Source organism: Brassica rapa, chromosome A05 (assembly GCF_000309985.2).
Source record: "Brassica rapa cultivar Chiifu-401-42 chromosome A05, CAAS_Brap_v3.01, whole genome shotgun sequence".
Taxonomy (NCBI): domain Eukaryota; kingdom Viridiplantae; phylum Streptophyta; class Magnoliopsida; order Brassicales; family Brassicaceae; genus Brassica; species Brassica rapa.
Window position 1 is genome coordinate 20910810 of NC_024799.2, and position 25624 is coordinate 20936433.

Here is a 25624-nt window from a genome sequence, read left to right on the forward strand (position 1 = left end):
AGCCCAATAAAGTAGTAAAAAGGAAACTCAGTTTGGTTTTCAGGTTTTCGTGGATACATTTCGTTTTATTTATCAAAATCAGAAAAGAGTCTACACTCATCAGATCTCAGAAACACAAACGTAAACACATTACTCACCCAATATATACACAAACACAAACCAAAGCCCTTGTAATAAGAACCCTATTCTTATATTTTATTCATCACATAGTCAAGGCAAGATATTTCTTGCTACTCACTCTTTTCTTCCTGAACAACAGCCTCTTCAAGAACCCTACTCCTTGCTTCTTTCTTGGAACCATCTCCATCTTCTCGCCTTTCGCCTTCTCTGGTTCGTACACTATCAAGGCATTGTTATTGTTACCGTCATCATGAGTAATGCTGTCATAGGATGATGAATCTTTGGCCGTTGCGTCTTCAATACTTTCTCGGAGAGAAGGTCTTTTGTGTAGAAATTGCATTGTGCTGCTAGTTTCTGTTGTCGATAGAGCTCTTAGTTGCTTCCTTAAATTGGTAATTGTTTCTTGACACTCTGATAACTTCACAGAAGCTGCCGCAACCTCCCATCCCTACAAACAAAAATTCCATCATAATCAAACACCTACGAACCCTAAATTTTTGATATTTTAGTCTGTGAATTTATGTACCTTTCTACTCACGCTTTTGTTTCTTTGCATTGGTTTCTTCGTTTCAACACTGCAAAAAAATCATACAATAGTTGATGAAATTTCAATAGCAAAAGGGAGTAATGTTGAGATCTTTATATGTGATTTAAGGGTTTTTGGTTTACCTTTCTAACTGAAGCTGAAGCTCGATGCAAGTCCCTTCGAGTTCTTCACAACAACTCTTTCTATAATCAAACTCTACTTCAAGAGAAGACAGTTTCTTCTCCGTCTCGTTGAGCTTAGCTTCAGCTATGTGTAGCTTTGTATCAAGATCTTCCTTCATTGACTTCTCAGCTTCCATCTCAGCCTCTACCTTCTCCTTACTCTCTCTCAACTCCCTGACCTCGCCTTCTAAGCTTCTGATCTTTGCCTCGGCTTCCTCAAGCTTACCCTTCAGTTCTTGCCTCTCTTCAGTTTCAACTTTCTCCACCTTTGTTAGACCCAAATGTCTCTTGATCTCATCCTTTGTCATTGGACCTGATTCCACACGAAACTAATATTACATGCTGTGGTTTCGGACCTAGGAGATTACGGGCTTCGGCCAGAACCTCCTGGTATTCAAAAAATAAAAATAAAAAAGAACCTGATTCCACATTTGATTTCCATGTGATGCAGAGAGGATCTCCTTCAGCTTTCTTGCTCTCTACATCATCATCATCATCCATACATCCCAAAGCAATCTTGATGTCTTGCAACAACTCTTTAACACCGCGTTTCGATATCCTCTCTTGCTTTGATACAGCACTCAAAACAACTTGAATCCAGTCGAAAGACCCGTCGTCTTTCTCACCATCATCCTCTCCTCTTGGAGCTGCTTTCTCAGTACAAACAATAGCTAACTTCTCCATCTCATTAAAGTCATCCATAAGCAACTTCATCTCCTTTGAACCAGAAGGACTAATCACACTATTTTCACTTCTAATATCGAAACTCGAAGCACTTAGCGGCTTCTGCCCGCGGCTAAGGTCTTTAATCTCCATGTTCTTCCTCATAATGATGTCCATAAGATTCTTGTTCTCGGCTCTAACGTTACCTATCTGCTCCATCAGCAGATCGTACTTAAGCTTCCGGCTCTGAGCTTCATCTCTCATCATCAAATCACTCTTATTATTCGCGTTTCTTCTTTTCATCTCTTCCCCTTCGTTCCTCATGGAGATCGACCTATCAGGAAACTTCTTGCGGAACAGGAGTCTCAGTCTCTTGCATTCGGCTTCGAGCTCCACGATCTTGTTCACGTTCCTGAGCTGCTGTTTGTGCGTTAGCTCCATAGACTTGCGAGTATACTCTGTTTCCTCTGTTTTTACCTCAAGATCCTTTTCAAGAACCGTATACTCGTATCTCAAGAACGCGTTTTCTTTCTCCGTTGCGTCTAGTCTCGTCATCAACGCTTCGAATTCTGATTCCACTTGATGCTTACGCTCTTGCAGGCTCACCGCGAGCTCTTCTTTGGCCGCAAGCGACTTCTTTAGCTGAGAGTTCTCAGCGGTTAATGTATGAATCTTTCTCTTCATCTCAATTACGTCATCAAACGCAGATTCTTCTTGTCTTGAGCTAAAGTTGTTGTTATCGAGTCTCTTTGCGTCATGATCTCTCCCGAGAAGCTCCATTCGCTGGAGGAGCTTATCACAAAAAGGGGATGAGTCTCCTCCATCCACCAAACTCATTTCTTCATCTTTCAAGAAAATCTCATCAGCTACATCTTTATCTCCGTAAAGATTCACACGAGGATCTTTCTTAGGAGAGTTTAAGGCTACAGTATCTAGCTTCTCGTTCAGATTTTTTCGAGCTCTCTCGGGTCTAACTCCATTTCCTGGAGGAACCGTACGTGCCTAGACACCCAAATCAAATTAATCATCACTCAAAAGACATTTACTAAGCAATCTTGAAATTGAAAAAGCAAATAAAGACAGAACATGAGTTACTAAACGACAAAGTTTTGCTGAAGAAAAGTATAAAAACGTTTGAAGCAAAACTTGGCTACTTCTGCAAGTGTTTATTTTACCTGTGGTTTAATGTTTCTTCTAGAAGAACCTTGGAGTGTTTCTGCTACAGATTCTATTTTCTTCTTCGATCTCCACTGGTTTGCATCCATTCTTTCTGTAAGATAGAGCATAAACTTAAACATACAACTTTGCATTCTACTGAGAATAATCTAAGAACAAGACCCAAGAAGATGTAAATGATCAAAGGAAAGTTTGGATGCAAGTTCTTACATAGTTTTATGTTAGTTGCCCAGCTTGAACAAGTGTGTGACTAATGTCTGCAACAGCAAAATATGAAGAAGAGGAGAGATGAATCTTCGCAAGGAAATGAGGTAGAGGGAAGCGTCAAAGTGACTATGTGACACTGATATTTAATTGTTTACGTTTCAACTCATAAATAAGCATTAAAGGGGCCAAAGATTATAGGCTTTATTCAATTGTTTTTGTTCTGAAGTTATAGTACAATGTTTTAATGAAGAAACTGTTTTAAAACCTTGCCTTTAATAAATTTTACTCAAGAAACAATCATAAGAAAATAAAATTCACCTATTAGTAATACCATTTCAACACTTAACAATCATTTTGTTTTTGCATTAGTAATACCATAATTAATATGGTAATACCTACCCTTAAATGAAAGGGAGAGCAAGTATTAAAAAGAATGCCTGCAAATCAATTAAGGGGTTAAATTAAGTCCACAAGACATTTAGTGCTACCTAATGACAGTGACATTTGTCTTGTAACTTTTTCTTTGATAATTACTTTTGCCATCTCTCTTCTTTTAGTAGGTTTCATCGGCTTCTTCTTCTTTCGGTTCTCCCTTTTTTTGTAGGCTTCTAACAAGCAAAATTATATTTCTAGAAGATATAATATAAACAATTCCAATGGTTATTTTTGTCATAAAAACAATTCCAATGGTTGCCAAAAATAAATAATAAACATTTCCAACGTTAGAATTTCAACAATTTTGATTACTGGTAAACCATATATAGAAGTGTTGACCCTTTAGAAAGAAGTATACGAAAAATGTTTGGCCTAAACATTGATTCTACCTACTTTTATTATTTCTGAGAAAAATATATTATAAAGTTAATCATGGTTAGACAATCACCATGTCGCTAGCAAGACAAGTATTATTTTCTTTCTTTTTGATTTTCTTGGAGGCCATAGGATTCCAAATGCTCTCCGGTCTCCACCGACAGTTTTTACTACCACTACCATTCTTTAATTACCCATCATGTCGTGTTGAAAAGGAAAAGAAAATATAATATCACAAAAGTTCACAAAATGGAACGGAGAAGTGGGGAATATAGTAAAGGAGACGTTACGAAAATATTAAATTTTGGGGGCCATATAATTTTGTGATGTCTATGAAAAGAATAAAGCTATGATTATAAAACTAATGAAGATATAACCAAATTATTAAATCCACTTTAAGCCGTTAAAATGATATATATTTCTTAGTTGTCTTGTTGTAGGGGAAGAAGCCACAATGATCTTTTGTAGGTACTTGGTATAAAAACTTGTTATATAGTTTTCAAATGGATTTGCTCTGCATTATTTGCATCGGTTGAACCTAATCGCAGGCATGCATTTTATTTATTAACTATAAGAGAGCAAAATATTCAGGCATCCAAGTACTAATATCAAGCTTTATATCAGGATCGATCCTGATGAAGAGCAGTTATCTTAATATTATAAGTTATTAATATGTATGATTATATAACTTTTAAATCTATATATTATTTTTAAAATTATAAATCTCTGAACCATTTGTGTTTACCATGAGTGAACAAGTTAAATGGAACTAACCATCAATTGGTTTTATGTTGGAAATTCATGATAAGTCCAATTAGTTTCATTTCAAATTTGTTGTTTGTGAATAGTATTACCGTTTGTTTACTCACCCGCGCTCCTGCGCTCACGGCTTCTCTATATCAACTCTTCCAGCACAGTTAAGCAACTCTGCAGTTTTTTAATCAACAAACCAATTTCAGAAACAAAAGATCATCACACACACAATACACAAGTATAATTTAAAGACAGTATCAATACATAGGACAAACAAGAACATACCTGCTTGCAGGCCCGGCTCAAATATTAAAAGCGTCCTGTGCTGCCTTAATTTTGTTGTCAACCTTTAGTTATATTATAGTCAATTTAAAAACTAGACCTTAATATTTATATTTCTTAACAAAATAGGACCCTAATTTTGTAAAGTAAAAAACAGGACCGTGTGCAAATGTGCTGTGAGCACATGCTCTAAGCCGGCACTGCCTGCTTGGCCATGAGCATAGTGACAGTTATCACCCAAAGGACACTGACGTTTCTCAAACTTCATACATATCCTAGTCTTTACTACTTACTTGGTAGTTTTTTATAAAACAAATCTAATATAGAAAGAGATTTGGCCACATTATCTGCTTTTATATAAAAATCATTAATCTTTATGCTTTTAGTAATTTGTTTAAAACCTAGTCTGATATATTAAATATATTTATCAACATATTATCTAGATTAAATGTAACATGCATATATGTTAAATTATTTAGTTAAATATTATAACCCTAAGTTAGCAAATATATATCATACCATTGAAACTTAGAAAAATTGTTAGAAATACTACAAGTTAAGTATCATTTTTCAAAAAATACCACCAATAAAAAAATATACTAATATTTGGGTTTATGCTTTAGTGATTATTGTTTAGGGTTTAGTATTAAGGAGTTGGGATTGAGTTTATAAATGCTCTATAAATATTTTCAAAAGAAATTAGCTTAATGTTATTTTATCACAAATTTAAGGTATTTATGAAAATAGTCATTCATTAATGGTAAATTTGAAAAGTGGTATCAAACTTGCAGTAGAATTAAAATTTGAGAGTTTTTCAAAAGTAACTCATCTTTTCAAGTCAAACATAAAACCAACCTCTTTTTTTGTCATTAATATTCATAAATGAATTTTCTATACTATCCCTATGTTTTTGAATTATTTACAAAATTATCATTATTATTTAATTTTTTATTAATTTCGAAATTCACAAAAAACCAAATACACCTACATCTTTTTTTCTTATTTACAATAATGTCATTATCATCAATTTTTCCAACCATCATGAACCACCAATTTTGAGCTCTTAAAGCTCTAGAATTCAATTTTCAACCATTTTTTTTTCCATTGTAAAACTAACAAATCTTCATTTCCTCTACATTTCCATATAGAAAAAATTTCTCATAACTTTCGTTTTCATAAGCACAAACTTCATATTTTCGAGTTTATTCATTAGTGAATCGTCAAAGGCAGTTCTTTTTGTTTGTGTTTGGAGTTTGGACGGTTGAGAAGGTTGGAAACGAGCTTTACACCAGAAAAGATAACTATTTACATGGTTTTCGTTATTTTTCAGATCTGTGTCGAGATCATAGACTGTTTTGTATGTCTACGCCTATATGCAAACGTATGATGCATTCTACTTGTCAACGTACATGCCAGTTTTGCAATTGACCAAACAAAGTTTTTTGTACCGCAGACTTTCCCAGCAGTCTTTATCTTTGACAACAAAAACAAAAATTTAGGTAGATTTACTAAGACGTTTACGTAAGAGATGCTAGTTTTGCATTTGGCTGAACTTTTGACTTTTTATTTTAGACTTCAACGAAAGTCTACGAAGTGTAGATTGCCTGAGAAGTTTGCAAAATGTCAGTTTTGCATTAGACCAAAACTTTAACTTCGTTGAATACGTTAGTTTTGTGTTTGCCTAAAAAAATTAAAAATTAATTAAGAATTTATTAAATTGTAGATTTTATATGCAGTCTTTTTATCTTAGAAAAAAAGGTAGACTGCATGTGAAGTCTACTATTTTATTTTGGTCAAAGGCAAAACTAACCCGTCAGAGACGTTCGTTTCCATTTACTCGTAGAAATTCAAACTTGGTCAATTACAAAACTAACCTCTTTAAAAAAAACTTAAAAATGTAGACTGCATATGAAGTCTACTTCTGAAAGTTAAATCCTAGGTGAATTTTGGTCAATTGAAAAAAATAAACATTTTTGAAGTGTAGACTGAAATGGAAGTCTACATGTATAAAATCAAAAAAAAATTCAAACATGTATTAAGTTTTTTCAAGATTTTGTTTCTTTGACAGTGTGTATTAATTAATCCAAATGGGTTCGCGTGATTTTGAAAAGAAAATCTGTTATAGTTATGAAAGTATAGTACTTTTGATTTGACTATGTTGTTAGCTAATAATTGTATACGTATTTGTAAGTCTACCTTTATAGTTTTATGAAACATGAAATATTTCTCCGCTAATTATGTAAACTTAGGGCTGTTCAATATGGTAAAACCAAACCGTACCGAACCAAACCAAACCGAAATAGACAATATGGTTTGGTTTTGGTATATACCATATAAACCGAATGGATATAATTTTATAAAAACCGTAGGATTTGGATATGGTTTGGTATATAACCGATTAAACCGAATAAACCGAACAAAACCGATTAAAAGTAGAAACATATAAATATGTATCTATTTTAAAACAATACATGAAAATCTATTTGTTACATAAGTTAAATTTGTGTTAATAACTATTACCATAATTTTATAGTAATAAAAAACCTTAATTTGTAAAACATTTGAACTATAATTAAATAACAATACATCGCAATTCATACATCTTATTTTCTAAGTCTTTTTTTGATCTTTTTGATTTATTTTAGTCTTAACTTAATTAATATGAAGATTATAAATTTGATGGACAATAATTAATGGAAAATTTTCAATTGAAAAAACATGACTTTAATGAACACTAAATATGGAAGAGTGGAAAAACTTTTCTTTTATGTTTTTGTTTTGTTTCATAGTTTTATTTTCAAAATTTCAAGCTTTAATTTTAGTTATAGAATTGATTATTTTATTTGATGGTAGAAGCATTTTTACTTTTTTGTTCATCTATTTGAACATGTAATATATTTTTAATAAATGATTGTGTTGACAATATGACTCTAAAATTCATATAATATGATCTCAAACAAAATAATTATGTTTTTTGGTATAAAACCGAATAAACCGAAAACCGACGGTATATAAACCGAACCGAACCGAAGTAAATATGGATTTAGAATGGTAGTTATATTTTACTAACCGAAATACCGAAAACTGAAAAAAACCGAACCGAAACCGAACCGATATCCGGATTGAACACCCCTATGTAAACTGTATTTTTTTGAAAATAACTCTGTTACCTATTGTATATAATTGGAAAGGAGGAATAATGTTCCTTGTACTCATGGTGAACTTCTAAAATAGCATAAGAAGATTATGATCTGGACAAGAAAATCGAAAAGATGGTGCTAACATATTCCTTACTAGACGTCATTTTACAACAAATAACTTCGAATACGCGAATACTCCTCTTATGCATGTCACAAATTATCGACAAGTGCAGAACTTGATCGAGTTATCTAAGACACACTTTGTACGTCTTTGTGTATCAAACCAGCGTCAAGTACACTACAAATTTTTGGTTTGACTATATGTTAGTTAATACGTATAAACGTCTTTGTCAATCTACAAATGTAGACTGGAGTTGAAGTTTACGTCGTAAATTCTATTAAAAGTGCATTTATGTATTATTCATCATATTTTTTCACGATTTAATTATTTTACGATGTATGTTAGTAAAATTTTAATTGTCTTGGATGAATTTCAAAAGTTAATGTGTTATAATTATACATTTCAAACTTATTGCAAAAATTTGTGATTAGTTTTACTCTTGAAACTTCTTGGAAATTTTGTATAGATTTTCTTCTTCTCACAAGTGTGCTAGTTATTGTTTTAGCTTATGGTGGTTTTACTTGTTTAGTTGATTAGATCTTGTGAAAACATTGATATCTAACAAAAAATTAATAATATCATACAAATCAAACAACACTAAAAATGAATACAATGTTTATAGATCATGCATTAAACAATTATTAAACAATTATTTTTTATTATGAGAAATTATTACATAGCAATATATTAAAATTTATTCTTGAGTGTGTTTGATTTTTCATAATCTCGATATCTCAAATAAAGTCTTGGAAAAGAGTACATGTAAAGTAAGATAAAGTTATGAGAAAAACATAGGATAAAAAATTAAATCATATTTTAGTAGATTTTTTTTATATTTTAGTAGACTTTTTTTTAAGTCTAGGTAAAGTTATTGTTTAGTGGACTTTAGTTGACTTTAGTTGAAGTCTACACTAACGGAACATTTTCTTATCTAAAAGTGTATATTTAGGTAATTTAAAATACTTTGTTTAGAAAATATTTCAAAATAGTTATTTTTGTCAACCTTGTAACAAAGCAAAAACATAAAGTATGAATATATAAATTTATTCAATATAAATACAAAAACATCCTATAATGAATATATGTAAATCTTACATTTTTGGGAAGATGATTTGAAAACTTCGGAAGAGAATACCTGTAAAATAAGATAAAATTATGAAAAATAAGATAAAAATTAAAATTATATTTGAGTAAACTTCTATTGAAATATGCTTAAAAGTCAAGGGTAGTAGACTTCAAGTGAAGTATACTCTATAAAAAAAAACTAGATATAAGAAATTACATACATTTAAAATATAAAATAAGTTTAAATCTAAAAAAACTTTAAAAATATAATTTAATAGACAAAATAGTAATAAATGAAAGGCATAGAATTTGAATATGTAGCTTTATTTAAATATAAATATTAGAACACATGTTTAAAATCTATAGATGTAAACCTTACATTTTTGGGAGGAGAAAAGAACAACCATGAAAAACAATACCTGGAAAATAAGATAAAATTATTTCAAAAACATAGAAAAAAATTAAAGTCATATTTTGTAGACTTCTAATGAAGTTTGTTTAAACTTTGTGGCTTAGTAGACTTCATATGAAGTCTACTAGCTTAAGTTTATAAGCAGACCTCTTTAGAAGTCTACACTGTCTGATAATTTTCAGATCTGAAAAAAAATTATACATTTCTAAATGTGAAAATAATTTTAAATCTAAAAATACTTTACAAAATAGAATTTATAAGATAAAATAGTATCAAAGTAAATGAACAGAGCTTGATCTATAAATTTATTTGAATATAAACCTATAAATACACATTCAAATTTATTAATCTAAAACTTACATTTTAAGAGGAGAAGATGAAATCCAAGAGTGATAATAACTACAAAAAAAGATAATATTATGAGAAATAAATAACATAAAAATTCACATTTAAAAACTATAGATCTAAAACTTACATTTTTAAAGGAGAAGATGAAAACCATGAATCATAATATCTAAAATGACAGGATAATATTGTGAGAAAGACTTGAGAGAATTTTAGAGAGAGGAAGATAAATGAGAGAGTTTTAGAGAGAAGAGAGAGAACTTTAGAGAAAAGGGAGAGAGTTTTAAAGAGAAGTGAGAGAGTTTTAAAAACTTATGCATCCATTTTAGAGAGAGATTGTATAAATTTCATTTATATAGGGAGACAAAAAATGTAACTAGCTTAAAAAATTAATGACACTGTAGACTTCTTTTGAAGTCTATTAAAATTAAAATTTTGGAGTAGATTTTATCGTAATTTAGCAGACCTTTTTGGAAGTCTACTATAATAATTTCATTATTGTTGTTTATTCTTTATTAATTTTAGTTTTAATATATGATTTACTATTTTTTTTGGTTTTTAATAGTTATAATTTATGATTTCACATTTTTATTCTTAAGAAACTCAACTTAGTTTAAATATAATGATTTTTTTGTAAACAAATTTGAAAAACGTAGACTGAAAAAGATGTCTCCAGCTAAATAGACTTTATTGTAGGTCTACGAAACCCTAAACCACAAATCTTAAACCCTAAATGTTTTGCTCTATGATAAAAAGTCTTAGTTACTGTATCAAATATCAAATTATACAAAATATAAACTACTAGGCATTAATATACAAATTTAAGTCAATAAAACAAAAAAAAACTAAATCTAACCCTAAGAAATCTACCACTAGAATACATAACATGTTATAACCTTTTGTTTCTAAACCAGACTGTCTAACTCATGGTTAGCAAATTAGAGTATATTCCTTAAAATTGTTCAATTATATAAAATTTTAATTTATTAACTTCATATTAATCATTATATTGATGATTAATTAAAAATATCACAATAATTATTTTATACATTTTTAAAATTAAATTTTTAGATCAAATTACAATGTAGACTACATAATAAATCTATAACAGTAGATTTTTTAGGAGGTCTACATATATGTAAATTTCTTTCTATTACGTGTAGACTTACTAAGGACAAAATTGTAAAATCCATTTCTGTTTTTTTTGTTTGGTCATAAGGGTTACATAATATATTTACCATATTTTTATGTTGGTTTTGCATTTGACCGAAAGTAGAGTTCACTTTTATGTTTGACATGAATATTTGGATTGGTTTTATCAATTATCCCTTAAAATTTCCCCAAAAAAACTTAGGTTGCAAAAAAAATTGTCTTGTTTTGTTTCTTTGATATGTATAGTTTATATACACACACTCGCAAACTTTTGCGAGAAAAATGTAGTACTTTCATTATAGAATTCAATGTTTACTACTATGTTACAAATGATTTAAGGAGATTAGCATTATAAACACAGATATTGAGACTTTTTTTAAAAGATATTCAGACTTGTTCCTGAAACCACATCATTCGAAGGAATCAAATCTGTTGGTCAGCAACACGACTGACCTCTCGCCAATCGATAGTCGACTGTTCACACGCGCTAGTGACTTGGGCTTTGGGCTTATAAAACTTGTGCTTAGAGAGGGTTTTGAGTCAGGGCTTAGAGAGGATTTTGAGCCACTCGCAGATTCAGACCCACCTCTATGTTGTTGTTGCTGCTGCTCTTTTACAGTCCTCAGGATCGCAGTTGCCTCTGCGACTTTGGATTCGAGAGCCACGAAGGATTCAAGCAAGTGAAGAACTTTGGTTTGGTCCATTTCAAGAAGCATTCCTGTAATCTTTGCTGCTGACTCTGGCTCAAGTTGTTCCACCATAGGGTAAAGACTCTCACCTAACATCTGTACAAATCATTTCACTTCTTAGAAAAAGAACACAACAAAAAGAAAGAGAGAGACAAGGATATAACTATAAAGGCAAAAAAAAAAAAAAAAACTATAAAGGCAAACAAAACATTCACGTACGGTTCTCTGCTGTTCGGGAGTTGCATTTGCAAGTGACATAGCTAAATCCACGTAAACTTGTTTCCTTATCTTCTTTTTCCAATTAATTTCCTCCATCTGAATACATGGAAAAACAACCACCAGTATTAGTTTCTCTGTTCCAAATAAAGTGATACATTGTTTCTAGAAACTTACAGCTTTAGAAGCTTCCTCAGGTTTCGAAAACGCAACAATGCCTGATCCTCTACTCACTCCACTAGAGTCTTGCATGACCTATCCACATCCACACGTGTTATACCTAGAATATCCTCGAGATTTTCTATAAATGTACAAACAAACCTTGCATGATATTATAGTTCCATAGGGAGAGAAATAGTCTTTGAGAATTTCATCAGTTACACTTTTATGCAGCTTCTTAACACACAAGTAGTTCAAACCCTGAGATATGTTGATGTAATATTTCAAACCTCGCTTCAAATTATATCCATTCTTATACGTCATTTTCGATTTCGTGACCAACCACTCCTTGTCCTCAAACTTCTTCCCGTTTAAAGCCTCAACAGCTTTCTCAGCATCCTCTGGATTTTCAAAACTAACAAAACCATAGCCTTTAGACTTTCCTTGACGAACTTCACCTTTCCTTATGATCAGACAGTTCGTCGTCGGTCCAAACTCTCCAAAAATCTTCTCAAGCTCTTCATCAGCCAATGACTTGGAGAAATTCTTGACGTAAATATCAGTGAAGATCCCCTTATCGTATGGAGAACCTCTCTGAAGAAAAGGTCCTACATATATTTTCTCATCGTTAAGAAGCATTCCGTTCAAATAACCAATGGCTTTGAGAGCTGATTCTTCGTTTTCATACTGCACAAAGCCAAAGCCTTGTGAACGACCAGTGTCATTATTAGTAGCCAATTTGAATCTTAGAATGGATCCAAAACTCCGAAATGTGTCGTAGAGTGCTTTGTGGCCGATGGACTCTTCAAGATTCTGTAAACAATGTCAGATTATATTGGAGATCAAGAAACAAAAGAAACTATTCTTTTGAGTTTCACGTTTCAGTTTATACCTTTATAAGTATACAACCAACCCAGCCCTTTCGAAGAAGACTTGGATCATGGACATGATAAATAGCTCTAATCTCTTTTCCATTAATAGTAGTGCGGTTCATCATCTCTAGTGCTCTTTGTGCTATCAACCGGTCGACCATAGAAGAAAATCAGAAGTACGTGAATACATAGCTAGAAACGGTAACTCGAGAAAGCACTGAACCCTAGGTTGTGATTGGTGATATAGCGTGGCAACCTCATTAGTAATATCTAAAAACATGTTCTAATCTCAAAAGTAATAATAATTTAAAGTCTGATTGGTAATGGAGACAAATCTTCTCATACCCCTATATCTCATAACACAATTTCAAAAGGACACTTTTGTTTTTTTAATTTTATATATCAAACGAAAAATCATAAAATTAAAATAGAAACGTTAATATTTTTTATTTGATTTATAGAATTTGATAAAAATATTTCAAAAATCCAAAAACGTTGTTTTCCATATTTTCGAAAAAATCATCAAAATATGATTAAAAACGATTTTAAATTTTTTTTTTCTGAATTTGAAAGGTATAAAATTTAAATATTTGCCCATGGGTTCACTAATCCATAGGGGGGGTTAGGGTTTAGTTTTGATAACCGGGAAGGATTTGATTTGGAAGTTTGGATTTTGATCAAAAAAAGAATTATGAAATAAGGGTATAGGAGACTCTAAGAGCCCATAATAGATTTGGCATTGTCACATTGGGGGCACGCGAGAAGTTGACTATTGGTAATGGCTGTAGCTTTAAAAATTTTACTGTAGAAAAAAATCTGTAAATTTTTTGCTTTGGCTTTAGATTTTATTACTGTAGAATTTTATGGAAAGCACTAAAAAATTGCTTTGGATATTTGGCTATGCAGAGCACTTGTACAGCTGTAGATTATTTTAAGAACTGTGGTTTCAAAAAAAAAAATTAAAGCTTGATTGCTTTGAATTTGGTGTTGTAGAAATAAATAGGACGGTTGACACTACCTACAGCAACTACCAATCACCCCCTTAATCATGTGTAATTTTGTTGCTAAAATTTATTTCTTTTGGAAAAAAAACAAGCAGAAGTTGACAAATAACAACTAAGGATCATAACCGAAGGTAATCTTTTCTACTCTTTTTTATTATTTTAATATTTCTTTTCAAAATGAGATACGATAGTTGGACCTGCTCTAAAATCTTTGAAGGCTTTAAAAAGATTCTAAAGTCTTGAAATTAGAAAAAAAATTAGAAATTAGATTTGTAGAAAGAAGGCAGAGAAATATAGAAAGAGAAAGTAGAAAAGAAGGAGGTTTTTTAGATAGCTAGTAAATTTGTGTTTTTTTATATCGTTAAGTAGGCTTAGTTTCCCTGAAACTAAAGTCATATATTACCGAATGTTTTTCTTCTTGAAGAAAATCAATAGTTTAGTGAACAACAAGAAGAAAAACTGGCTTTACGTGTTTTAGAGGTTTTTCTGATCAATAAAACTTGATTAGATAATAATAATAACTAGATTTTGATCCGCGCAGGCGCGCGGGTGTATATTTTGAAAAATATGTTGATATTTGTTTTTCATGTAATTATTAGGATTTGGAAAAATGAATCCGAGGAACATAACCGATACACATCCAAAAATATAGTACCAAACCCGAACATAAATTGATTAAATTTTCTAATTATTCAAAATTTTGTTATTTAAAGAACCGAATCTGATCCGAACCGAAGTATTTGGATATCCGAATTTATCTAAAAATAGATTTATATACTTATATATATATTAATTATTTTTAGATTTAACGTATATAAAACATCAAAAATGATACTTTTAAATTGGTTTAAATACTTGAAAATATATATAGATAGTCAAAAGTAAATATCTGAAATAGTTAAAGTATACTCAAATCACCAAAAATACTTAAAATAATTATTGATTCCGTATCCAAAATTTTAAATCAAGCCAATTGATATGTTAAGCTTAAGTATTATGACATATGTTATTCAAATTTATACGTAATATATTATTTTATTTATACATTTTGAGAAATTTAAAATATATAATGATTTAAGACTTTAAAAATAATTTAAATTAGTTATCCAAACCCAAACCAAACCCGCAAAGATCCAAATCGACCTCAAACCAAAATTTAGAAACATTCTAATAAGGCTGAAATCTTTGACCCCGAAAACCCGAAATACAAACCGATCAGAACCAAACCCGTATGGGTACCCAAAAGCCCATCCCTAGTCATTATTATATATCGTATTTTATCATCATATAATTAATTGTATTTTATATGTACCATCATATAAGTAATCATATAATTAATAGTATTTTATACATACCATCATATAAATAATTACATATATTATATTTTTAAAACTTAATATGAAATATAAAAACCATAATTTGAGTTGGTATTTCAAATTGGGCTTTGTATTATATTTTTCTTATATATATTGACAATATTTTTTTTATAATGGTTATTGAAAAATAGTTTAGTAAAAATCCATTTTTGAATATATGTATATTTTTGAATCAATTTTTGATATAAATCAAATTTGAATTATTATTTTGATTTGAAATATGTATATAAAGTTTAAATGTTGTTTTATGGTTAGTTTAGAAAAAAAAAATTAGGCAATTAGATTGACCATTTTGGTATATTTTAAAAGTGGCCTAGATAACTTTCAATTTTTTAAAAAAACATAAGCCCATTACTTTTTTTTCTTAATACTACTATCCTTGTTTTCAAACAAAAATATTTTTTTTGTAAAGACTGCAATCCATATTTCCAAACACTCTAAATTTTTTAATAGTCCTATTCAAGTCTGCAAACACTTCAATTTTGTACTTGAGTTTTAATAAGATAGACTAGATTTTGACCCGCGCTTTGAAAGCGCGGGATAACATTTCGGTTAAATTTTTTGATTTAACAGTTACTAATTTTCGGTCTGAATTTTAATTTTTGAGTTTTGACATATTTAACTGAAAGTAATTTATTTTAACTTCTCATAGTGATAGTCATTCGGGTTTAAGGTACGTGTCAGTTAGGATTATTCAATTTTCAAGTTATTGGGATTTTAAGACCCGTTTAGGAGAACCATGCATTTTCGAATCAGATCAATTCGGGTGATGTGCAGTTTGAGTCAGGTTTTTATTTTCTTATAAAACCAAAGTGAACTAAATTAAAAAAGTTTGGATTTAATTTTGACAATGTTATAAAAATTTTAAAAACACGTCCAAAACCTGAGTTAAACCTGGAAAACTGAAATTCACATTTGGATTGTATCTATTCAAGTAATTCACGTAATTGGGGGAGGGGGGGGGGGGGGTTGGATTTTTTTATTGATAAATTATATTATATACGGATAGAAAGTAATACTTTATTATGTTTAAATAAGAACCATTCACATTTTTGTAAATCACTGTTACGAAGGGGATGATCTAACAATAAATATTTTCTCAATATATAGGATAGTTTATCATATAATATATATATATATATATATATATATATATATATATATATATATATATGAAATAAAATATATTCGAATATAATTAAAATAATAATATTTTTTGGAAACTTTAAACTAAGAGTCTATTGAATAATACAATATTTTTTTGGGTTATAGATAGTTTTTTTACTAAAGTATGAAACTTTTTACAATTATTTGATGACATATATTTGAAGAATATAATTAATTATAATTCTGTAAAGTTAGAAAGGGTTTAAGTATTTCATTGAAAGGGAAAAGAAATCAAGTAATATATAGTAAGGTACGTCATGGAATAATTTCAGTAATTAGAAAATATAGATTTTAAATAAGGCAAAGACATGGTTGTATAAAACGGTCACTTCCTTTTTGGATAATTCGGTTTATAATTAGTATTTAGAATATTTGATAATTTTACATCTAAATATAATCAATATTTTTAGGTATACAAAATGTATTTTGGATATTTGGATATCCATTCGATTAGCGGTCTTATTTCGGTCCATGAGTGAAGCACTTTGATTTGAATCCGCCAAAAAGTTTTAAAAGGTTTAATCTTGCTAAGAAAATTTAATTTTACGACTGATTTAGTCTTTTTTTTTTGTTATTTGTGGTGAATGCTTTTGTCAAGCTGTTGATGAATGTAGTTTTATACCATCTTGTTGTTAAAAAAAAAAGTTTTATACCATCTAATACCATTTCAGCATATTCGTCAGTTTGTTATAAACTAACGATTTGTTTTGTTTCTGTTTCACAAAAGTTGATTTGTGGAAAATTGAGAACTATAATGATTGGGCGCTAGTTTTTATGCTATAATATTTTAGATATTAAGGTTTACGATTTTTTATTTTTCTAATTTCTATTGTTTATTATTGATTTGAAAAAAAAATTGCAACTACGATAACAACCGGCACAGTATTTGAATAGTTAAAAAAGAAATTGGTATAATAATAAATTTGTTATTAAGCATATATATTTAAAAAAAAACACTTCGACTTTAATTTAACAGTTATCTCTAATTCTGTTTTTATGCTTTATTTTCAATAGATGAGGGGTAAAAATAAAATAAAAATTAATGATTTGAGGTTTAGGGTATTGTGGATTAGGGATCATATATGTTAGGAACGTATAATTATGAATACTGCCAAAATACATTATATCAGACTTTATGTATATATATTACATGTCAATTTGAAAATCTTGTATGTTATTAGATGGTGTAAGTTTCAATACGTAAAACCCACACAACACCATATACTTCAAAAAAAAAAAACATATGGTTTATGATTGGTTATGTTAATAGAAATAATATAGTTAGATTTTTTTTTTAGTATAGAGAAATAATATAAGATTAGTTAGGTTACGATAGCTTTAATGATTTAATAGATTAGTTTGTTGGAAGAGAAGATTTTGTGGAATAAGTAAATAATGCTTTAATAATTTAATTAAAATCATAGTTTAAAAATAATCTAGTGGCATTGTCTTGTAAATATTGTTGAAACAGGAGGGCACCTCAAAAAAGGGTCTTCTGTTTTAATAGTATTGATATATGAGACTTTTAAGATTTTTTTAAAAAGTCTTTAATGCTTTTAAAGCTTTTTTTTTTCTAAACAATGCTTTTAAAGCTATATCACCAATTACAACCTATAAAACCTGATTTTTTATTTACAGCCAGAAAAATTTCTACAATATTAAAAGCCTAAAGCAAAAAGTCATTACCAAGCACAACCTTAATTTTAATCTAATCTAAACAGTAAAACCAAAAATCAAAAGTTACCATCACGAGAATGGTGAAAGCTAACGTAGCCATAGCTAGATTTCCTGGTGATCGAATATCCGGAAACACGAGCAGAACTAACTTGACTTGCCTGGGAAAACGCATCGAACAGAACATAATCTGTCACTGTCGGCTCAATATCACCGACGTACAGCAACATATACCCTGCTTCCGCCATTTCATAAATGCTCGGTTCCCTCCACCACCACCACCAGTACGCCATGTTTTTTTCTTGTAGTTCTTCTCTCTTCCTTCTCTTCTTTTTATTCACTACGTACGAGTACGACGAACTCAACAAAGGAAAAGCCAATGATGCTTCAGCGAACGTTTCATCTATATTTTTCTTGCTAACAAGAAGAAGTCAGAGGGAAGATAATCAGTCAAGGCCGGTCGTGGCTCCATTAACTTTTTGGAAGAACAATTCATCTTTCTTGTTCTTTTTTTTTTTGAACACCACATACTTATATTAAATCCACTTTCGAAATCTACGGTGGAGAAACCAGAGTAGCCGTACAGAGAGTAGCTTTTGCAAGTTGATCAGCAGGAGAGTTTAACAATCTCTCAACATACTTAAAAGAAACAAAAACAAATAGAGAGGATAGATGTTCGATGTCCTGGATGATTCCGAGGAGTTCAGCCGGAAGCTACGAAGTGATTGCTACTAAGAGCGATTGACAATCTGTATTAAGACAGATGCTTCGAAGTGATTGCTGCTAAGAGCGATTAACAATCTCTCATCTTTCTTGTTCTTATATATCTCAAATAAAAGCTTTGTCTACAATAGATTTCTCTTAATAATAAAATAAAATTACAAATTAAATGTACAGATTTTCCAAAAAATAAATTATTACATAAACATATATATATGCTATATATTAAAAAGAAAAGATATAAAAAGTAAATTTAACGATGATTCAAGATAAAATCTTACTACCGAAACGAACCAAACCAAAACTTTTGGGTTTTGGTTTGGTTATTCAGGTTGAACCGATCGACATCATTTTTCTGCTCTATCCAACCAACGTTTATAATTTTAATCACCTAACGTGAATAATTTAGTTTCTGCACATATTAATTACTTATCTTTCTGCCACTCACATACTAAAGAATATATGTCACTTTTTAATATTAGTACGACAATCATTTAGAATAAGCCGTTGACGGAAGAAAAATGATAAGACCAACGAAGCTACACATGTATGCAACCACCCTTTGGCATTACAAAATGGACATTTAATTACATTAATATTTTTTCATTCTAACGAATAATTCATTTTTAGATTTTACTAATTATATGCTCTAAAGCTGCCAACAAGAATAATACATCTGCATTGACTTCACAGCTTCACTTTTGCTCACACTCTTTCTATATAATTAATCTTTCTCTAAGCCAATCCTCAAAGCTCGCATCAAACCTTTCACCAATGGCCCCAAATTATAACCATTCCTCTTCTTTCATCTTATTGTTTCTGTCTCTTCACTTTCTTTCAATTCTAGCCACAAGAAACAACCTCATCACCGACAGAAACGCTCTTGAAATCATCATCGGCGGCGGTGAAAGCTCCAATGACTATTCTCCTGCGCCGTCTCCGGAGCCAGAAGACTGTCCTCCACCGCCGCCTCCGGAGCCAGAAGACTGTCCTCCGCCTCCTCCTCCACCGCCACCTCCGCCACAGTTCTCTAGTCCACTAATAGAGAAAGTGTATCCAGTCATCAAGAAGTTCCAAAACCTAGTCGAAAATGATCCAAAGAAGATACTCAAAACATGGGTAGGCACTGACATTTGCGCCGAAGACAAGTACATAGGGCTCGAGTGCGCAAAGTTCCCGGGAACAAACGATCTCGCACTCGCGAGCATCCAGTTCAACCAGTTTAACTTCGGAGGCAAGAAACTAAGGCTAGATAACTTCCTCAACAAGTTAGAAGAAGTCACCATCTTCCACGCAAACAGCAACAACTTCGTGGGCGCTGTTCCCGAAGTCAGCAACTTGAAGTACTTATTCGAGCTTGATCTCAGCAACAACAAGCTCTCCGGAGAGTTTCCAAGCTCTGTCTTAAAAGCAACCAACCTCACGTTCCTCGATCTTAGATTCAACTCTTTCTCCGGTTCTGTGCCTCCTCAGGTTTTCAATCTTGACCTAGACGTCTTGTTCCTCAACCACAACAATCTTGTTCAGAGACTCCCCGAGAATCTCGGATCCATCACTGCTCTTTACCTCACATTCGCTAACAACAGGTCACAAAAGCTCCACAATTTATTTAGTTTCATTGAATGAAATCTAAAAGTGTTTCAAAATATGTGTTTAGTCGTTAGAAATTTAATTAGACATTCTTCATTAAAACATTAATTACTCTGTTTTGGTTTTTGTAGTAGGTTAGGTGTTAGGTCTATATAAATTAATTATCTAAAGAGGTTCGTTGGACTTTCATGTGACGTGATGCAGATTCACGGGTCCTATTCCCGAAAGCATAGGTGATATCAAGTCCCTACAAGAAGTCCTGTTCTTAAATAATAAGTTAACCGGTTGCTTACCATACCAAATCGGGAAGCTTAACCAAGCTACGGTTTTTGACGTCGAGTTTAACCAGCTAACCGGTCCGATTCCATACTCTTTCGGATGCCTAGACAAGATGGAACAGCTCAACTTGGCTAGAAACAAGTTCTACGGTACCATACCGGAGATCGTATGCGAGCTCTCAGCACTCAAGAACGTTTCACTCTCGTTCAATTACTTCACGCAGGTTGGTCCAAAATGTAGAGAACTTATCAAGAAGAAGATTCTAGACGTTCGCATGAACTGTATTCTAGACCTTCCTTATCAGAGAACGCCATGGGAGTGCGCAAAATTCTTCATGCGAAAACAGAAGTGTCCTAAGTCCAAGTCTTTCTTTTACATGCCTTGTGATAAGGCCCCGCACCGGATTAAACCGGAGCAAGAAGAGTTAGACGGTCAGGCTTCGCCACCAGTATCGTACCGTGCTCTTAACCCGAACGGGATTCGGAATCTTTAGACAAAACCAAATTGTTTTTTACGTAATTATGGATATTCATGTTTATTTTTATATTGCAAGTGTGATTTGCTGAATAAATGCAATGTGTGTATTGTCATTACAAGTAAAATAAGTTTTGTCTTGATCGTATCGAGTTTAATCGGGTTTGGTTCTTTGTGAACCGAAACCCGGAACATATATTAGTTGGTATAAAGTAACCCTCAATGTCCAAAAAATGAGAGAAGTGAGACAAAGGTTACAACAAACACAGAAAGCCCAAGTTGGGTCGGTTTGGTAGCATCGGCTGTAAGTTTCGCAATCATCATGAGTTTCGAATCCAGTTTCGTCGGCTCTTCACGTTTCTCACACGTCCCATACGGCATGTTTTCCTACATACACACACAAAAACGTTAACATCTTCTATGACATGCAAAATCCATATAGTGCGAATAACGTGAAGATCACAGGTTTGAAACCTTATAAACCATTATATTTTCATATTTACTTATCTTCGAGGGACTAATCTAACGGGTCATAAATAGGGTCCCCAATTTTTTTTATAGATTTCTTACATAAAATAGGCTCCAGATTATGGGAAAAAAAAGATTTTTATAAAAGTTTTTCAAAAAATATTTGTGCCCCCAAATTCTCAGATCCAGCCTTGGTCATAAGTTTGATTTCTGTTATGAAGGATTTGCTCGCTTAAATAAAGTTAATTTAACATGGCATAGATCTCGTCCTATAAGATATTTTGGACTGAAAACCTTCTAGTCATTCCAAAAAAAGAACCATAGACTACTAACCTTACAAGCGGATATATCGTCACAGCCGCAAAGTGAACGGCCGTTAGCAACATCAACTGCTTTTGGAGCTCCTCCACCATCGCTTCTCTAAACCACACACATACATATTAACATTATTTAAACCGGATCAAATCTCACCAAACTCTAACCACATTATCTTACACACCTTGTAGAAATCAACGGCAATGAAGTTAGGCCAGCGTTGTCCAGAGGCTTCTTGACATTTTTGTATGGCGTCAAGAAGAGGAGCAGAGTTCTGTTTACAAGATCCCATCAAATCCGCAGTATCAGGAAAATAGTTTACCAGAACTAGTGATCTAGATTGATCTCCCATAGCAGCTGACTCTGGTCTATTGGTACACACTCCAGGCCTCATGCCTCCATTTCCATCTAAAAACATAACGTCATATCAGTTTTAAATAATAATAATAATAATAATATAATGTATCAAATATATTAGGAAAAACTGTTTAGAGATGGACTCACATTGATTCTCTACCATGTATTTCCATAAAAATGCGAATCCTTCAGTAGCTTCTTTTTGAGGATTTGACGTAAAAACCAGCATCCGTTGGTTCTTAGTTATCATTTCATCGATGGTAGGCCAATCTTCTCCGTTCTTAGGCATACTTGTTACCGGAAACATGAAATTTCGTAACCCGGATGCATCAAACACTCTGCCTAAACCATTGGGAGATTTCACGTAGTCCTCGATGATAAGTGTCACAACCACATCCTTGTTCTTGTCTAGAAACACTTGAAACTCGTGTAGAATGTTAAGAGCCGGTTGCTACATACGAACCAAAGACCAGATTAAAAACATTTTTGACATTTGAACCGATCGACTTATGTGTGTGAATCCATGGAACTTACAAACGCTGTGTAGTTGAAGCAGTTTCCACCATAAGAATGGCAAAGCCATATATCGTTCTGGAAGTCGTACATGTCAAGCATAAACCCTCTAACACCATTCTGGAAACCCACAGAATAAAATAAAAGATACAATAAAATTTAAAGAAATTAACTTTTAAAATGGGTTTATCAAAAGAATGAAGTACACTTCTTTTCTTTGAAGGAAAGAATGAAATATTTTAAATGAGTTTATGAAGAATATTTACAATAAGTTGGCTTGTGATTGAATCTTGTTGGTTGGAAGGAGCAAGAATCATAGAGCCTGTGCCTGATCTTGCACCTATTCGAGCAAATGAATTGTGTGTTGTCAACCACGTGTATTTGTTGTAAGGCAACCCTTTCACCTTTATCACATATAAACATCAATCAATCGATTAATCAAATACATATATATATATATATCATCTAAATGTTTAAACGAAAAGAGAGGAAACACAAAAAAAAAAAGAACAAACCTTAGAGGTGGGGTTAACGGTTTGCATTCGGGAGCATCTAGGTCGAAAATTATCGCTTGAGAGACACGATTCGCAGTGTAGTCCCTGATCACAATTCTTGGTCACGATGCATGTTTCTCCTTCCTACCAATCACACAATGATCAACAATTTGTGATACATTCTTGATGAGTTTGAGAATACACTTTGTTACGATTTTCCTTACCTTGAGGGCAGAGGAAGGGTTAAAGATGAGAAAACATGGAATGAGAAGAACTGTTAGAAAGAAGGTGAGACTTTGAAACATTGTCTTCTTTCTTGCTACAAAATCCCATAAAACTTTTGAAAAGAGAAAAAGAATTAACCCCCCAAGGATTTTGGGAAGAAGAAACTACTTTGTAAAATACAAAAGATTTTCAACTGGTTATCTGCATTTGCCAACAAAGAAGAAAATAGAAACTTAGAAGTCTAAATTTATCTTTTTCTCTTGAGAAAAAGGTAAGAAGTTGCGGGTATCTCGGAGACAATGGTGATATTAATAGCTAGCTACCAGAGGAGAAGATGCTTCTTTTGGTTTCTCGTTTTGTATTGATGGCTTCATGCTTTTTATATTCCATTTTGCTATAAGAAATTCTTCTTTTGTTGTTTTTAAAATAATATATTTCACCCAAAAAAGGGAAAAATATATGTGACCGCTATCATCATCGTATAACAAAATATCTAGTTATAAATAGCATGCCAGCTACATTTTTTAAAGTGCTTTATTAATCTTATAAAAGTTACGTTTGTGCCGGTCCAAATCTATAGAAAAACAACCTCACATGAGGGATAACAATACTATACGACATGATATCTGTATTTTTTAATAATATATACTTTCATATTAATCATTATCTTGTAAATGACATATACAATGTCCCGCATGTTAACATTTATAGGTGTTTGATGATGAAGAGCATAAGAGAATTAATAATAAACTAGAAGGTGGCAGTATCTTCATCTGATCAAGATAAATTTGAACTGACGTCTTCGAAGATCCGCCCGCTACAACATAGTTTACATGGATTCAGAGGATGGATACTACTAGTATACAGTATACTACTCCTTCTCTTCCACGATATAAAATGTTTTTAAAAAAATAATAATGTTCCATAATATAAGATATTTTGATATTTTAAAAATATTTTAATTTTATTAAAAATTAGTTGACCAAAAACATTTTATTACATTATTTATGATTGGCTAAGTTATTCTAAATTTATATTATTAATAATATTAGTTTCTAAAATGTAAGTTTTTTAATCCTCATGATTTTAAGCAAAACATTCTATATTATGGAACTGAAGGAGTATAAAAAAGGGGATCTCGAAAAATCTGTATGTCATGTGACTATCAGCAATGGGCCTGTTGAATAAATTATTCAACAGCTTAAACCAATGTAATGCAGGTGTTGAATTGAAAAAAATCATACCTGGATTCACAAGTGTTAATTTTTTTCAACTAGTTGAATCCAAATAATTTGACCCCACTCTTACACATCTTTTAGGGGTGGACATTTTACCTGATACCTGAACTCGTATCCGAACCTGACCTAAAAAACTGGACCGAATTCCAAACCGAAATAGCAAAATACTCGAACGGATATTGATTTATGAGAGATTTGATATCCGAAACCGAATGGATATCCGAAGATAACCGAACATATGTATACTTACCCTTATATTTCTTGTTTACATCTTTCATTTTATTTAAAATATTTATATTGATGTTACACATACTTTAAGATCATACAATATACATATAATTACAGAGAAAATGATTTGTCAATCAATTAAAATACATTTCAAGTTTTTTTATTTCATGTATTAACAAAACATTCAAAATTTCAAAACAATAGCTAAATTAATGTTCATTTATTTTTGAAATGATATCTACAAATCTAACAATCATTTAATTTATTAAAAATAAAAAAATCATTTAAGTGAAATCTATATTTTCAAATAGAATAAACCTAAAAATAAAAAATATAATTTCTTTTTTTTTCAAAATCTCAATATTCGAATCCGACCCAAAATAACCGAGCCCGAACTAAAAATACCCAAACTTGACCTGAAGTATAAAAATACCCGAACGAATTTTGTACGCCTATACCAAAATACCAGAAAATTCTAAATACCCGACCCGAACCCGAACGGGCATCTGAACGTCCACCCCTAACATATTATATTATTATTGGTTATCTAGTTTTTGTTCTTTTTTTTTCACCCAATAACTTAAACTTAATTAATTTATAGTAAAACACTTT

The 25624-nt window shown here is 31.5% G+C and overlaps 4 protein-coding genes across 4 annotated transcripts; 1 reads left to right on the forward strand and 3 right to left on the reverse strand.

The window, feature by feature from the left end:
• Window positions 1-44: 44 nt before the first annotated feature.
• LOC103869465 (filament-like plant protein 4) lies at window positions 45-3160 on the reverse strand. Its single transcript, XM_009147550.3, has 6 exons — window positions 2878-3160; window positions 2667-2761; window positions 1248-2493; window positions 790-1141; window positions 647-695; window positions 45-568 (listed from the first exon to the last, which is right to left on the reverse strand). Exons 2-6 carry the CDS (start codon window positions 2754-2756, stop codon window positions 203-205), a joined length of 2103 nt encoding a protein of 700 aa, XP_009145798.1. The 5' UTR covers window positions 2757-2761; window positions 2878-3160; the 3' UTR covers window positions 45-202.
• Window positions 3161-11753: 8593 nt separating this feature from the next.
• LOC103869781 (polyadenylate-binding protein 8) lies at window positions 11754-18359 on the reverse strand. Its single transcript, XM_033292696.1, has 5 exons — window positions 18273-18359; window positions 12181-12831; window positions 12037-12114; window positions 11863-11958; window positions 11754-11759 (listed from the first exon to the last, which is right to left on the reverse strand). The coding sequence occupies exons 1-5, from the start codon at window positions 18357-18359 to the stop codon at window positions 11754-11756; spliced, it is 918 nt and encodes a 305-aa protein (XP_033148587.1).
• LOC103869468 (uncharacterized protein At4g06744) lies at window positions 16926-21315 on the forward strand. Its single transcript, XM_009147554.3, has 2 exons — window positions 16926-20417; window positions 20626-21315. The coding sequence occupies exons 1-2, from the start codon at window positions 19606-19608 to the stop codon at window positions 21191-21193; spliced, it is 1380 nt and encodes a 459-aa protein (XP_009145802.1). The 5' UTR covers window positions 16926-19605; the 3' UTR covers window positions 21194-21315.
• On the reverse strand, window positions 21285-23751 carry LOC103869469 (PI-PLC X domain-containing protein At5g67130). The gene is made up of 8 exons (XM_009147555.3): window positions 23546-23751; window positions 23343-23465; window positions 23094-23231; window positions 22849-22947; window positions 22462-22765; window positions 22142-22365; window positions 21976-22062; window positions 21285-21561 (listed from the first exon to the last, which is right to left on the reverse strand). The coding sequence occupies exons 1-8, from the start codon at window positions 23624-23626 to the stop codon at window positions 21394-21396; spliced, it is 1224 nt and encodes a 407-aa protein (XP_009145803.1). The 5' UTR covers window positions 23627-23751; the 3' UTR covers window positions 21285-21393.
• Window positions 23752-25624: the final 1873 nt, after the last annotated feature.

Bases quoted from the DNA above. Each gene is read 5' to 3' on its own strand.
- LOC103869465 (XM_009147550.3), bottom strand. From the start codon at position 2,756: ATGGATGCAAACCAGTGGAGATCGAAGAAGAAAATAGAATCTGTAGCA. The intron at 1,142-1,247 runs GTTCTTTTTTAT...GTGTGGAATCAG, and splicing joins GAAATCAAATGTGGAATCAG to GTCCAATGACAAAGGATGAG. The intron at 696-789 runs GTAAACCAAAAA...ATTTTTTTGCAG, and splicing joins CTTCAGCTTCAGTTAGAAAG to TGTTGAAACGAAGAAACCAA.
- LOC103869781 (XM_033292696.1), bottom strand. From the start codon at position 18,359: ATGGCGGAAGCAGGGTATATGTTGCTGTACGTCGGTGATATTGAGCCG. The intron at 12,832-18,272 runs GCAAGTCAAGTT...CATTGTTTACAG, and splicing joins TGTTCGATGCGTTTTCCCAG to AATCTTGAAGAGTCCATCGG. The intron at 11,959-12,036 runs GTAAGTTTCTAG...CCATGTATTCAG, and splicing joins CTGAGGAAGCTTCTAAAGCT to ATGGAGGAAATTAATTGGAA.
- LOC103869468 (XM_009147554.3), top strand. From the start codon at position 19,606: ATGGCCCCAAATTATAACCATTCCTCTTCTTTCATCTTATTGTTTCTG. The intron at 20,418-20,625 runs GTCACAAAAGCT...GACGTGATGCAG, and splicing joins CTCACATTCGCTAACAACAG to ATTCACGGGTCCTATTCCCG.
- LOC103869469 (XM_009147555.3), bottom strand. From the start codon at position 23,626: ATGTTTCAAAGTCTCACCTTCTTTCTAACAGTTCTTCTCATTCCATGT. The intron at 22,948-23,093 runs GTAAATATTCTT...GTGGGTTTCCAG, and splicing joins CAATCACAAGCCAACTTATT to AATGGTGTTAGAGGGTTTAT. The intron at 21,562-21,975 runs GTTAGTAGTCTA...GTGTGTATGTAG, and splicing joins ACGATATATCCGCTTGTAAG to GAAAACATGCCGTATGGGAC.